The sequence below is a fragment of the Podarcis erhardii genome (genome assembly GCF_964252035.2).
Source record: "Podarcis erhardii genome assembly, chromosome: 5".
NCBI lineage: Eukaryota > Metazoa > Chordata > Lepidosauria > Squamata > Lacertidae > Podarcis > Podarcis erhardii.
The window spans coordinates 61,483,375-61,499,515 of NC_138509.1; the positions used below are offsets into that span (position 1 = coordinate 61,483,375).

The 16,141-nt window shown below is 45.0% G+C and overlaps 1 protein-coding gene across 1 annotated transcript in view; it reads right to left on the reverse strand.

Moving 5' to 3' along the window:
- The window catches only part of EFHD1 (EF-hand domain family member D1), a 28,714-nt gene extending 14,177 nt beyond the window's left edge, over positions 1-14,537 (reverse strand). The window contains exon 1 of the mRNA XM_081864636.1: positions 14,044-14,537. Coding sequence (XP_081720762.1) covers positions 14,044-14,354 — 311 coding nt within the window. The 5' untranslated portion in view covers positions 14,355-14,537. The remainder of the gene's footprint in view (positions 1-14,043) is intronic.
- Positions 14,538-16,141: the final 1,604 nt, after the last annotated feature.

Here is a 16,141-nt window from a genome sequence, read left to right on the forward strand (position 1 = left end):
TCTCACGTATCTGTCATTCCAGCACACAGGCAGTACAAAGCAGGGATTGTGAGAAACTGGGTCTTGCCAGCAATGGCAAAGCAATGCACTATCCCGGCAGTACAATAGGAGTTTAGTGTGTGCTGTGCCAGAGACAGCCTTCAAAGCACAGCTTCCCAAAGTTGTGCCGCCTCAAAAAGCAGAGTGGCTATGGAATACTCAATCTGTTCTCAATTCAGTAGGACCTAGGAAGCAGATGAAACAGCTCAGCACAATACAAAAGGAATTAGAGGGAGATAATGTTTCTCCTCCTCCTCCTCCACTGAGTCCTGAGAGGCAGCACTGAGACATTTAAATGGGGGGGGGGGGGAGGAGAGAGAGAATATCGTTCTGTGGGTGTGGAGCAAGAAAGACAAACTTGTTTTTCCAGAGCAGAAAGAGCTCAGCACAAATTCCTGCAGGGAGTGAAGATTGCATCACATCGCTGGCCTGCAGCATTCCCCACAAAGGGAGAAGTTGTTTTAAGGCCCCACGCTCTGCCATTCCAGAGTGACACGGTACCAGGCATTATTATGAGTACCATTATTATGATCGTACCACACCAGTGCTGCATCAACTGCGCTGGATCCCGGTCCATTTCAGGCCTCAATTCAAAATGCTGGTTTGGGGGCTAGCACTCCCATCTTCAAATATGCCTGCCTAGATACTAAGACTTTGATATCTGAGGCCCTTATCTGGGTATCCCTGCCACCACACCCAACATGCAACAGTTGGCTAATGGGAAAGGACCATTTCTGTGGTGCTGCTAATTAAAAGAAGGTTCTCCTCAGCAAGGCTTGCCTGCCACCTACATTGTCATTTCAGCATTGGGCAACATCTTTTTAAAATTCTTCCAGGCCTTTTAATCTAATGCAATGCATTCAATCAATCTCTGCTGGTGATATTATGCTTCTTTTTGTAATATGCTTTTAGTATGTGCATGTTTGTTTAAATTATAGCTTCTTATTTTTATTTTTGTAAGCTGCCTGTGAAATTATTTGAAGGGCAAGGGGGGTAGAAGTTATAATAAACTAATTTGCAACACACTCTTTTACAGGAAGCTGCATGTATAATTTCAGTCATATAAAGAGGGCAGAGCTTCCCCTAGAGTTTCAGTAAAGCCTCCTATGCTTCAATCAGTACCATGGATGAAATCTACTATATGTTTTGGAAAGTTGTTTTGTCTATCTCCTATGTATTGAACACCTCTTAAGATATCATAACCAAAATTTGCAAGATGGTTCGCAAGATCAAGGAGGAGAGTTTCCACATAAGTTTGGATACAACTGAACATCATTTTGAATCAAGATGGCAGACTGGGCTTTTCGAAAATGGACTTTTCTTAGAATTCCTGAACAACATTGGGTACAAGGCCTCCAGTAAGTCAAAATGCTCAGAGCACCTTTCCTCTGTTAATGCCATCTTTGCCCACAAAGCATCAAGCCAATTCTAATCTCAACTTACGTGAAATTAATTGTTAAGAAATATCTAGGATTCTAAGTGCCAGTATTTCGAAAGCCAGCCTCTCTTGAGGGATGTGACTGACAGTGCAATCCTAAATATCTCTCCTCAAAAGCACATTCTGAGTTAAATGGGACTTACTCCCAGATAAGTGGGCATGGAATTGCAGCCTAAATTTCTTTTTGTAAGGAAAAAAAGAGCCAGAATTAGGGGAGCAAAAACTGCTGGCATCAGTATAACATTGTAAGGAATGCATGATGCTTATCTGTTTAATTTGAGGGATGAAATGAAATCTGAAAAGCAAAATGGAATTTCTTCAGTGCTAATAATGTAAGGTACCACACCAAAAGATTCATGCAGACCAAGCTACAATTTTGTTGCAGAGATAGCAATCAATGTGTTAACATTATGTGAAAAAAGAGGGCTTGACCCAGTTCAACAAGCTCCCAGTGATAGAGAGAGAGAGAGAAAAAGCAGTTAGAAGCCACGTGTCCTTTTTGAATATGTTTGTAAGGAGTGTTTGAAAAGCCCTCCAACCAGGACGGATGAACCCAATGGCTCAAACTGTATGTCCCACTCTAAAGAGGGAGGCCAAGGCTCCATCCAAGAGAGTTACTTGTTTCAGATGTAACAAAGAAGGACATATAACAAAATTTTGTGAAGCCCCAAAACTAACAAATTCCCCTTGATTTAAGCAACCAAATCCCAAGACACAAGGAAATCAAGATAAGGGGAACAGGACAAAGAAATAATTTTATTTTTACCCCCCCCCCTCAAAAAAAGAAGAGTCTAATTGTAAACAGCTGTGATACAGTATCAAAGAACTGGTTTCCTTAAGTGTTTTCTTCCCTCCCTTACAAAGAGAAAAAGCAATACTCAAAGGAAGTTGCTATTATCTTGGATTTTCAGTGATAGCCCCAACAGTTGTACATTTTTAAAAAATGACATCAACACAGCAACAATAAAAGACAAGTCGTTTTTTCAAAAAATGTGTTTATGATTGTAATGCAAAGGACAAAAAGTTGAGACCATGGGGGTGGGTGTATGTCCATGTATTTGCAACTGCTATCAGATGGCACTAGGACTACGCAGGCACTGAACAGGTGAAGAAAGAAATGGAACATTTGCTGTCTCTGCCTCCGTTGATGCACCTGTTGTCTCGGTCCTCCATGTGGACTCAGCAGAAGTGTGAAAGGGGCTGTATGTACGGTATATAGAATTGTACACACATAGGATGCTCTTCCATTTGATCAGGATCCCCAATGGCTCCTGAGTTCCCAAGCATGTGAAGAAGCAAATGCACTTAAGTTGTATATGATCCCAGTCTAGGGGTTCAGAGAACCAGAGGGAATGTCTGCACAGTCCTAAAATGACAGTGAAAAATATAGGCTGCCACCTAAACAAGGGTATTATTGGCTTCAGAGTATTTGACTGCAGTATCTACCACATATTACTTTGAGAGTCGAATGGCCTAACCCTAGCAATGCAGGAGCAATTAGAGGCATTCCTGCCTCTTGCCACACTGACCACCTCATAAACGAAACTGAGCTAATGAAGCGTTGTTGCAGGTATCAGCAATGCAAGACCTGAAGGCAGACTCACAAGCTCAATCTTCAGAACTTATTGTAACTAGCAGCTTGCCCTGAGCAGAGAACGGTTTGAAGGTGAGCTGCAATACTCTGAAGAGTTTCTCCAAAACTGTGAGGAACAGGACCATAATAGTTTTGGAAGACTTCTCATCGTGAAACAGCCAGCTAATTACAAGGCAGACCATGGAAACACCAGAATCTCAAAGAGTAACCTGCTCCACATAAGACAGCTGTGAAGCAGAGACCACTTGAGATTGTACCTGGGTAGTAACTGCTCTACACAGCTAGTGTGCAGCCAACTGCTTCCCGATTCAAGCCAGTATGCAATAACAGTATGCCAGGCAAAGGAGATGCTACATGGATGCAGTTCTTAACAGCTTTTTTTTTTTTTTTTAAGTGAGCTTTGTGTGATAAAAGCCAAATACAGACTGTATGAAATAGTGAATATAGCACCAGGCATATTCATTAATTTCATTTCACATTTGTACAGCGCTTGATTGTAATAGAACCTCAAAGCATAGACCATAGAGGTGGGAGTTCGTATCCCACTTGATCAGGGATAGCTCAGTTGGTAAAGCATGAGTCTCTTAATCTCAGAGTCGTGGATTTGCGCCCCACATTGGGCAAAATATTCTTATATTGCAGCGGATTGGACCACATGGCCCTTTTGGTCATGTCAATTCTATGATTGTGTATGCTTACTGGGTGAGCTTGGGCAAACCAGCCCAGCCTTGTGACAGTAAAATGAGGGGGTTGGGGAGGTCTGCTGCCTTGAGCTTCTCAGAAAGGTGGTGCAAAAATGTGGAAAGAAAGAGAAATTACTATAGCACTTGTCAAGAACAAAGTGAAATACACCAGGCTTGCCAGCCTCACTCCTCCTACCCACCCTCCAAAAGAATTCCCCAGCATATGCCTCCTACATATCAGCAGACATTTGTTCTAGAAATAATAATAATAATAATAATAATAAATTTTATTTATATCCCGCCCTCCCCAGCCGAAGCCGGGCTCAGGGCGGCTAACAACAATCAACAATCAAACCATCAGATATTCACACATTCTAAAAATATTACATTATAAAAATCAATTAAAATCAAATTAATGGCAACTAATTAAGCAAGATTCTAAGCAGGTTGCCAGAGGAGGGAGTCAGGCTGCGCCCTGACCAAAGGCCTGGTGGAACAACTCTGTCTTGCAGGCCCTGCGGAAGGATGTCAGGTCCCGCAGGGCCCTAGTCTCTTGTGACAGAGCGTTCCACCAGATTGGAGCCGCAGCCGAGAAGGCCCTGGCTCTAGTTGAGGCCAGCCTAACCTCTCTGAGGCCTGGGACCTTGAGGATGTTATTATTTGCAGACCGTAGGTTTCTCTGTGGGGCATACCAGGAGAGGCGGTCCCGTAGGTACGAGGGTCCTAGGCCATATAGGGCTTTAAAGGTTAAAACCAGCACCTTAAACCTGATCCTGTACTCCACCGGGAGCCAGTGCAGCTGGTATAGTACCGGTTGAATGTGATCTCGCAGCGAAGACCCCATAAGGAGTCTCGCCGCGGCATTCTGCACCCGCTGGAGTTTCTGGGTCAGTCTTAAGGGCAGCCCCACGTAGAGCGAGTTACAATAATCCAGTCTGGAGGTGACCGTCGCATGGATCACAGTGGCTAGGTCAGGGCGAGAGAGATAATAGACATATGGTTTAGAAATTCCTGCTGGTTCTTACTGTTGATACAAGAAATGAGAAGGCTGCTGGTCTAAGCAACAGCTACTAATTTTAACCAACAATTAAGGTTGGCTAAAGTGTGCTCTCTTGTAATGTTCCAACATCAGCAACTCAGATTTCATTTCATGTGCTCAATGTTGTCAATCTAGAAAATTTAGAAATACCTTTCTCTACTCTCTGTTTTTGAGGCTAGACATTTTTTGTTTCCAAACATGAAAAAAAAAATCAGTGGCATTTTTTTATTTTATATATTATCTTATTTACTGTATTAACTATTCGTTAAGGACCAATTCTTACAGTATTATGATTTTATTGCAGTTCCGTCAGCAAGGAATGTGCTTTACAAAATACAAGAGCAAAAGAGTTTTTAATCTAGAATGCAACATGGGAAAACAACACAGGACGGGAAGGGGAACTGTCTAAATTGAAGACTCAAGAGCTTACAAAATCTCATTTAAATAATCACCCTTAATACTTGGAACAGATACCTGTTAATAATACATGAACTTAAAACTATGTCAAGCTTCAAGAGCAGCAATATAGTATTCAACAGAAGTATACAAATTTTACACTAGAGAGTCCATTAACAACCAGAGGCATACCTAGGGGCTGGCGAAACCAACTATTAGATGTATTCCAAATTAAGGGTGTCTAATTAGCATAACGGGACGCGGGTGGCGCTGTGGGTAAAACCTCAGTGCCTAGGACTTGCCGATCGTATGGTCGGCGGTTCGAATCCCTGCAGCGGGGTGAGCTCCCGTCTTTCAGTCCCAGCTCCTGCCCACCTAGCAGTTCGAAAGCACCCTTAAGTGCAAGTAGATAAATAGGTACCGCTTTATAGCGGGAAGGTAAACGGCATTTCCATGTGCTGCACTGGTGCTGGCTCGCCAGAGAAGCTTCTGAGGAGATTTCACCCCTCCCATATCCAAGAATCTCCTGAGGAGCCTGCTGATTCTACAGAGAGGAGGAGCAATGTTCTGCTTTCTACTTAGTCAGTCAGTGAGTGAATCAGTCAGCGAGTGAGTCAGTCAGTGTATCGGAGAGAGAGAGAGTGTTAGAGATCGTGTCTAGAGATAAGGTTGCTGCTAAGAGCAGCTGCAGACTCTCAGTGTAGCATTGATTTATGCTTAGATCTTTTAGCTCTGTATATAGTTTTGTATCATAGTTGTAGTTGCAGAATAAAAGGAAGATATTCTACAGAGCTGCTCTCCGAGTGGTTTATACTCTGCAAGACTCTGCAAAACTCTGCTGCGCAACGACTGTATTATTGTGCAAGTGAATCCGGTGCTCTCAGCTCTAAGCTGTGAGTCCACAGCACCGTGACCTGTCCCTGTGAGAAAGGAGGTCACTGGCAGTGCTACCCAGCTCGCCTAGCCCAGTCGGGGTTGAAGTGCATGAGTCCAGTTGGTGCACTGGCTCAAGGGCGATGCTGACAGCTTCGTCATGCTGGCCACGTGACCCGGAAGTGTCTGCGGACAGCGCTGGCTCCCGGCCTCTTAAGTGACATGAGCGCACAACCCTAGAGTCGGACACGACTGGCCCGTACGGGCAGGGGTACCTTTACCTTTAATTAGCATAACAAGAAAGAAAGAGTAACACTTAAAAAAATAAAAAGGATTTGGGTACCCGGGCTGGTCCATTTATAGACATACATTTGTGTTTGTTTCAGGTGGGTGTGGGTGTATAAACAGTCAGGCAGTATCTTTATTAGGACTAACCAAAACATCAAAAAAAGTGAGCAAGCTTTCAGGCTCTCCAGAAAGCTTCATCAAGGTAGATATTCTGAAGAATATCTAGCTTTGTCTTGCCAACCTAGTGCCCTCCAGTTGTTTTTCCAAGTAGAACCTATCTAGAGGGCAGCAGGATGAGGAAGGCTGTTCTAGCCTGAGGTGGAGTTCTGGAGAGCTTGAAAGTATTCTCACTATTTTACGATGTTTTGGTTGGTCCTAATGAAGTTGTTGCCCTGCTGTGGATCTAAAGAAACACTGTCTGCAGTGGAAAAAGTAGATTAAGATACCATTCCCAATCCCAGCCGAGCCTGTGTTCTACACTAGCAAAAATTGCCCATGAATTCTAGCATCTAGACTGTAACTCCTTTCACAGTGAGGACTTTTGACTATTTTTCAGTGCTTGCAAAACATCTGGAAGTGCTTGGAGGATCAACTACAACTTCCTTTTCTCCAACAGGCTGACACAGGAGGATGACTGATTGCAATGTCATACCATTGCTCCCTTCCTGGCATGTACTAGGGCTGAAAAGAGTCAGGCTTTGGGTGTGCAGATCTGGCACATTCCCTATATAATTAAAGAGGAGTGTTTAATCAAAACAGAAAAGGTAGTAGTAGTGGTGGTAGCAACAGAAAGCCCTGCTCCACTCTTTCATACAGTGCCCCCCCCTCCCACACACTATCATGCAATAATTTGACTGAAGGAATGTGTAAATCACACCAACAGTGTACAGAGATTATTTTCAGAGGCTCTCATAATTAAAATATCTCACTGCATCTGCAGCGGAACCATCACTGTACAAACCTATCCCTTCTGACTACTGCACATGGCAGTCCATTGGTATCTCTGGCAGAGAAGAATGATGGATGAGGTTTTAAAAAGAGGCACTTCCCTTTTCGGTTGGGGACTCTCCCCCCCCCCCCCCCGCCGGCAATCTTTCTTGCCAGATTAACACAGCAGTAAAGAACTTTATACTACCCAGAGCAGCTGGCTGAAAAGGCACAAAGGCAGTGGTCTGGCAGACAGGGAAGCAAGCCACAGCACAGCTGGATCACAGCCAAAGATAAAATCAAAAGACTAGGTATCCCTTCAAGAATATGCACTAACAAAATGGGGGGGGGGGGGCGGACTCCCATTTCACAGTCTACACATCACCACCCCCACCCCAAGAGGGTATATTTGTAGCCTACATGCTAGACAGCAGGGAACAGGTCTGCTTACTGAGTGCAGTAAAATCGTGTAAACACAACACAGATCAGTCAAGTTTCGCTGCAATATTTACACATCATGCCAGAGCCAGAAAGGCAGGGCGGCTGTTTTTTTAAATATGGTCTTGGACAGGATACGCCCACATTGCTCTGATAGGGGCAGTGATTTCTCCTTACTCCTTTAATTTCTTGCCAGTCAAAGAGGATGAACATTTTAAATCATCAGAAGAGAGTAATTTTCTTTGGCGAGAAGCTTGAAACAAATCAGATCATTCAGGCTGAATGATTTCCACTAACAATTATAGATGAGTGATGCCCACATATACAAGCCAATAGATTTGAACTTCTTCACTGGAATTATGGAGGTTCCCAGATTCTGATATTTGAAAGCTGTTTTGCATGTGGATACTTCTGTCGAGAAAACACGCAAAATGTAACATATAGCTGCTGCCCCACGCAAGCACCTGGAGAAGAATAATTACGAAGCCATTTGTATGTTAGGCATAGCATGATTTTCCTAGTTGTATTAAGGTTCAACATTGATTCACTCCTGTATATCCATCACTTGTAACTTTTTCAGATCATTATTACTTTAAACAAAAGCAAGAAACAGATTCAGAAAAGTATTGTAGCCATTCTTTACAGATGAATGTGTTTTATTCTTCTGGTAATGTATATTAAGTTGTCAATGCTTCAAGATGTCATCCTTCCTTTGTAGGGGTAGGGAGCTGGCACCCCCTGGCCTAATTCTAAATGGATGGCAAGGGGGGGGGAGGATAACAGTAGAGATAGAGAAAGCAGGGTGCACAACTGACTCTTGGTTCTGGCCCCACCCAACATTAATATTAACCATCGTTTAGTATAATATGTGAATAGAGACTTCCTCCTCAGCTATGGTTAAGAAGCCATCACCCTCTAAAAGCTGCAGAGTAGCCTATAAAGAGGAAAACAACAACAGCAACAACCAAACAAACAACAACAGCCCACCTGAAACTGCTCACAAGCCTTGGCTGCTTTTGCTGGAGCTTTTAACTATTCTGTGGTGTAGCAAACCATAGCTGAAGTGGTTGTCTGTCAGACACCTGAACTTTAATTATGGTTTATTAACCATGGTCAACAGTGTCTGTGGTTTAGCATCAAACTTGCCATCATGATAGCCACCAGCCTGGACAGATTTAAAGGGGGTTTAAACAAATTCATGGAGAAGCCAGATGTGTCTTTTGCTGCTACGCTACCCTGCAGACCCCCTGGATCACCTGGACAGGCAGGTGAAGATGCTAGGCACCAAAGGTGGTACTTGGACATTTCCATCCAGTCGCAAAAAGCCAGTTGCCAGTCACAAAATGTGACTGCTGCCCAGCTAATTTCTGACTATCCGTTGCTAAGAATCCTGAGTAGCAGAAGGCTATGGACTTCCCATAGGTATCTGGCTGGCCACTGTGTGAGAACAGAAAGCTAGATTAAATGGGTTTTTCGTCTGATCTAGCAAAGTTCTTCTTTATGTTCTTATGATCTGAAATCGCTCTTCTGGATGACTAGCAATGTTAGAACTAGAATGTGCTTTATTATGTTGACGTGCAGGGAGCAAAAGGAAATATTCTTCACAGCACACAATTGGCCTTTGGAGCTTATTTAGTATGTGGCAAACGGCCAGCACTAGAGCTGGGTTCAAAAAAGGTCAAAAAGAATGAATGAGAACATTGAATGCTATTAACCAAGATGTTCAGGGCAAAGTATCCCACATTTATTCACTGATTGTTGAAGACAAGTCTGAGGAGTGGGGGACAGCATTTCCAGATACGACCACCTGAGACTAAACTATTTTGTTTGTTACTTCTGCTGTCAATTGTTTTTCCTAAACTAAAGCATAAAGAGTTGGTCACTGGCTTCAGTAGACCACCATGGAGGTTCTGTAAAACTGTTATTAAGTCTTTAAATACAAGTTGGTATAATAATAATAATAATAATAATAATAATAATTTTATTATTTATACCCTGCCCATCTGGCTAGGCTTTCCTAGCCACTGTGGGCAGCTTCCAGCAGAATATAAAAACAAGATAACATGGACATCATTAAACAAATATCAAATGGATGTTGGACTCTGAAGCCAGCCAAGTTTTCTAAAGCTAAAATTCCACTGTGCGCATTTGTCAGGTTTTCTGGCAAAACTGAGGAAAACCCTTTTCCGTAGAATCCCCACGCTGAATAATAATTGCTTTGTTTTCCTAGGTGTTATTTGATCTGGAAGACACTCATAACTATTCTTTTCCCTCCTGGAATTATCCGCCGTTTCCCCAACCCAAGACGATTTTGTTTAATTAGCCGCTGTGCCTTCTACAATATGAAAAATGGTTTTATTCGAAGGTAAAGGCGACTGTGAACAAAGCTTATCAATACCTAATTAGGGCTGAACAAAGAAAGTTGCATCAGCAGTTGTCTGCACTGCCAGATCTCCCCTGTGTGCTTCAAAGAAGCCTCCTCCCCACATGCTACAGTCCTCGAGGTCTCCAAAACCCAACCCAACCAGCTCCTGAGCTTTCTGACAGACCCAAGGTAGGAAGCCAAGCTTCTAGTTGCTGTGTTTGTCCTGTTGACATGTGAAGTGGGGAGAAGTTTCTTCATATTTATGTCAAAACCACCCCCCTCACCTGCCTTCCTCCCCATTCTCAGTTGCTTCCATTGCTTCTCTCTCTCTCAGCTCTGGCATCAGAGACAGGCTAGGGCAAAGGCATATAATAAGGAGGTAAGCTGGAGGAAGGGGAAAGGTTTAAGCCTTCCTCACCTTCACCACACATACCCTTTGAACCTACAAATGAAGATGCCATTCCCAATGTTATACACAACTAGAGCAGACACATCAACAAACAAATGTGATTGACACCTTCAGCTCTAGTTCTACAGAGCAAAATCTCCAAGGATCTGTTGACACGAAACACATTATACGTTCCTATGTTTTTACTAGGGGCTGCTGCCTCTGCTTTGCCGGGCCCCCATTCTCCACACCTGGCCAACCCCTCCCCTCTTTACATCTGACCAAGCCCCCCCCCCACACTTTTAAAGGCGGTTGGGGGTGCTTCAGAGAGTGGTTTGCCAAACTTCAATGCAGCCATGTTTAACAGAGAGTGGGAGGCACTTCAGAGAGCAGTTTGGCCTTCCCCATCTCTGTTGAACAGCTCACCTGGGCCATCCACACGGCTTGCTTGCTCGCTCACCTGTTGTTCTGTCATCCCCCTGGAGTTGGCATAGCCTCAAATTGCAGCAAGACATGTTTATGCATACTGGAAGAAAAGCATAGCCCACTTGTAATACAGTGCCTTGGCACTGAGGGTTGGAGATGTCCTGACTCTACACGGGAGCTGGACTAGAACTCACCTCTAGGCAGGAAAGTCATGCTGGGAAGACAGTTGTTACCAGCAAGTTGTTACCTGGAAGGTGGAGACCAAAACGAAAGAGGCATAGACTGCAAGGTCTATAGCCCATGGGGCTCATGTGCATTCAATATTGCAAAGGAAAGCTAGATACTACTTTCCTGGTTGCTGCAATGTTCTGATGGGGAGACGACGTCTCTCTTCTGTACAAGTATTACTGTTACAGAGGTCCTTAAAAATCCTAATGAGGCTCACAGTGTTGACATGTAACGGAAGTAGAAAACCAGGACTTGGACTGATGAGTGGTCTTAGTTAACACCCAGCTTATTTATATCCCTACCATTATGGCACTAGCAGCTTTCCTTAGACTGAAGGCCCATCTGCTACTGTGGTTTAAAGCAGGTGTGGGGAACCATTGGCCTGCCAGAGGTTGATGAACTACAGCTCCCATCATACCTGGCCATTAGCCATGCTGGCTGGGGCTGATGGGAGTTGTAATTTAGTTACACCTGGCGGCCCAAAAGTTCTCTACACCTGTTTTAAAGTGAAGTAAAATACACAGCATTTGACTCTGCCTTTCATAACTAGCCCACAGACAGTGCTTGTCTTTTTGCTTCTAGTAATAAAGAATTCTGTTAATTCTGCCCTTGGGCTTTGCATTATGAGCAGTGCAGTTGCCCTTCCGTGTACTGGCAAAAATGCAGTTATTTCTTTCTACCTACCACAAGAAGAGGCACATGGATGTTATTTAAGAGCAGCGTGGTCTCAGAAGCACTTTCAGTGCTGGGATAGAATCATGGACTTGCAGAGTTGGAAGGCACCCCGAGGGTCATCTAGTCCAACCCCCTGCAATTGCTCTGTGCTGTAAGGCTCAGGTGGGTGGGTTAGTAGCAATTACAGCAAATTATGAAGGGTGGGCTACAATTTTTGTTATTAAATAAAAATGAAATGAAGTATCAAGCAGCTTCTCCTTAATTCTGAGGTTTTATGCAACCGTCTGATGGGGACAATCTATTTCAGTTCTTTGTCTCAAGGGGAGTGGAACAGAAAGTGTGCCTCTTTTTCAGTTTCACAGGTTACACAATCTCCACTCTCTTGGCTTGGGATGTGCTTTATGTCTTCAGATTTCTATCTCAAGGATGTGATCAACTTTGTACTTGGTCCCTAGCTCTACCAACAGCCTCTCCTTAAACAAAACAAATACCAATCAGGGAAAAACCATAGTCAAAGTCAAGGGATCTTTGTTGCAACACTAAACGCTGATGGAGTTGTTATAGCTATAAACCTCATAATGCGCTGTCCTGCCTCATTACAATGGTTATTTCAGCACCATCATAAATAGCTGTTTGGGGTCACATTTTCTTCCAGGACTACAGGTTTATGGATAAAACAAACCTTTATCAACTAGATAAAAGTAGTGCTAACATACTTAGCATAGTAATAAACAAAAACGCCACTACCACCCCAGACAGTTTAAACTACTAGCAAATTACACTGCCTGAATAGTGTTTTTTCTAGGAGACAATATTAAACTACAACCTACAACTTTCAGAACACGTCACCCAGTACACTTCCACATCCTACGCATGTTTGGAAGTAAGTCCCACTAAGTTCAGTGGGACACGTAATTGCAACACTGACTTAAGGAAGCTATGCTAGCATAGACTTACTAAGAAAAGACAGCCCCAAAAGTCCCTTTTCAAAGGGTGCTTAAGCAAGACTGGAACAAGTGACAAATAGTCATATTTCATGACTTAAAAGGAACATGCTAAATATAACTGCAGTTGGCTTTGCGGAGATGGGGAAGGTCAAACTTTTTTTGTTGTTGCAGTGTGGCTTTTGAGCATTGCTACCAAGTATAAACTGCTCCAAAGCTAGACCACAGAAGAAAAGCAAACCTTGAGATGACTGATAGAAGAGGTGCAGTTCACACACAGTGGTCCCAGTTCTGCAAGTTGAAAACTGCAACTTGTTTTAGAACTTAGTGAGTGTAAACTTTAAAAATAAAATAGAATAAATAGAGATCCTTTTTCACCTTTTCTCATTCATAAGACTATACAGTACTGCAGGAAGAGTAGCAAAGGAAAGAAGTGCAGGCACCTGAATGCTACTAACCTGGGGGGGGGGGTACTTAAAAGCTCTACTTTCCACAATGACCAGGGTACATGTAGTTCTGCAAGGCTATTCTCAACCTGCTTTGCACAAAATAAGCTAAAACCCAGACTCAGGCTTCTCCAGAAAAGAGCTGTAATTAAAGAACTCCTAGTTAAGAAACCAAGCTTGACATCCATTCTACAGATGCAGTTCTTGGTTTTAGGCTGCAATCCTATGCACAGTTACCTGGGAGTAAACTCCGCTGAACAGAATGGGTCTTACTTCAGAGTAAACATACAGAAGATTATAGTTCTCTTTTCATTTCATACAACCACTAAGAACGGGGGGGGGGGCGGACAAAATTGCTGCTTCTCGCTAGCCAACCATTCACACCTACCCCCAGATCACAAGAGCTTCAAGGCACGTTTTCCGTGGCTACTAAACCAGCAGTCGTGTGAAATAGTACTTGACCGGATTAAGCCCGTGCTTCCAGTGAAGGCTCGGTTGCAGAACGTTTTGCTAGTTAAGGCTGCCATCATACATACATACATACATACATACATTTACTGGAGAGTAAATCCTAGTGAACTAAGCGGGTTGGGTTTTTTCTCCTGCCTAGAAAACATGCATTGCTTGCATGCAATCCCGATCTCCAGCAGCAGAGGAGCTGCTTACTCCGTGGAGCTCAACGGGATTTTCTATTTTTTTACACCTCTGAACTAAAGGCGCTGAGAACCGCGCCGCCTCGATGCAACTCCAAGCGCACGTGCAGCCGCCCGGTTCTACTCCGAAGCAGGCGCTTTCCACTCCGTACAGGGACCCGGGCTAAGGAGGAAAGGAGGGCCGGGGACAGGGCGGTGCTTACAGTCGGAAGAGCCGCTCCATGTCCTTGATCTGCCGGCGGCTGAACTCCTTGAACTCCGTGTAAGGATTGAAGATCTGGGCGAAGCGGGGCCGCGCCGCGCCCGCGTTGATGTCCTGCCTGCGACTCAGCTTGGCGCTCAGCTCCGGGTCCGCGGAGGCGTTCACGGGGTTCTGGTCCTCGTCGTCGTCCGGCTCCGCCAGGCTCGCCTCGGACCCCGCGGGCTCGTCGCCGTCCTCGGGAGGAGCCTCCGAAGTGCTGCCGTCCCGCAGCAGCCGGCGCTGCAGCTTCTGGGCCAGCTCGGCCGAGGCCATGTTGCGCGGCGAAGAACGAGCGGCGGCGGCGGCGGCTGCGGCGAGAAGAAAAACCTCCGCGGGGCCACTTCGCTCCTGCGCCGAGGAAAGAAGTCTGCCGGCCCCGAACTTTATTCTAAGACTTGGGCGAATTGGCGGGGAAGGCGAGTCAGGGCCAGGAGGCGGGGAGGCGGAGGGAGGCCGGGCCGGGACTTAAGGAGGCGCCGGGGAATTGGCGCGCTCCGGGCTCGGCCTCCGGAGACTCTGCCTTGCGGGGGAGCCGGAGGTTGTTCTCCATTAGTTCCTCTTCCCCCGCACCTGTTCGCTCTGACTCAACGTTTCGCCTTTATTTCTTCATGGCTGGAAGCCGACTTTCATTATTCCAGAGCGCATACATGCACTTACGCGTGTGTATATATATATATATATATATACACGTATTTGCTTTCGTAGATTTTCACGGGTACAGGAATGCAGGTTTTGGTGTCCTCGGGTGTCTTCCCGTGTATATATAAGCAACCAGCAATGAGGTTATCTTCTTCAGTGGGGTTGTCTCAGGACAGATCACCACACCTTTACAACATCTGTGCTACTGACCGACAAACTTTGTTGAAATATGAACACACACAAAAAAAATCAAGTTGAGTCGTGTAAAAATAAACAAGCAATGTACACTAAATTCGCTTCTGGGGGCCCCCTGGGATTAGGGGCCCCGAACCTTAAACTGCATCAGTTTTATAGTACAGTGGTGCCCCGCAAGACGAAATTAATTCGTTCCGCAATTTTTGTCGTCTAGCGAATTTTTCGTCTTGCGAAGCACGAAATCCCATAGGAATGCATTGAAAATCAATTAATGCGTTCCTATGGTCAAAAAAAGTCCAAACAAAGCCAAATTTGGTACAACAACAGTTTATTAACTGCTCTTTAAAGTCACACGTACTGTAAAGAGCAGTTCAAAAATTGAAGGGAAAATAAATTAACTTTATAAACATGACAGAAAAACATTTAAAAATCAACAAAGTGTACAGTACATTTTCTAAGACTCTGGGGGACCACTCGAAGAAGGCTCCTCTTCCACTCTTTGCTTCTTGGTCAAGAACCTGTCCATAGTCTGCTGCTTTATCCGCCTTTTCAGCAGCTCCCTGAAAGACGACATGACCCTCGTATCATAAAAGTTCCCAGCGTCATGTGCCACGTGCTTCTCATGGTGGTGTAGATCTGCAAAAGTCTGCACCTCCTTCCACTTCTGGCAAATGTCCCTCAGTCTTTCGGAGGACAGCCGTTCCTCAGTTGCTTCCTCCTCTTCCAGTGAGGCCTGCTCCTGCGCAGCCTCTGCCTGCAGAACGTAGCCCTCCGTCGTCACAACCTCCAGGAACTCTGCTGCAAAGTCTTCAGCCGCAGGAACATCAGAACTGGCAGCCTCTCCATGCCTGACCACACTGTGGATGCCAGATCTTGTCTTGAACCGGTCAAACCAACCTCTGCTAGCCTTGAAGACTTCTGGCTCGGCTGAGGTTCCTGGCTGTTCCCGGATGAGGTCAGCGTGCAAGGCCTTGGCCTTCTCACAAATGACGGCCTCAGACACTGTGTCCCCTGCACGCTGCTTCTCTTCTATCCAGATGAGCAGCAACTTCTCGACCTCCTCCAGGACAGCTGGGCGGTTCTTCACGATCCTGGTGACTCCCTTGGCTGCATCAGTCGCCAGGATCTTCTCCCTCATCTTCAGGATGGTCCCGATGGTCGATGGGTTCCTGCCGTACTCCCTGGCGATGTCCGTCACACGCATTCCGCCGTCGTGCTTCCAGATG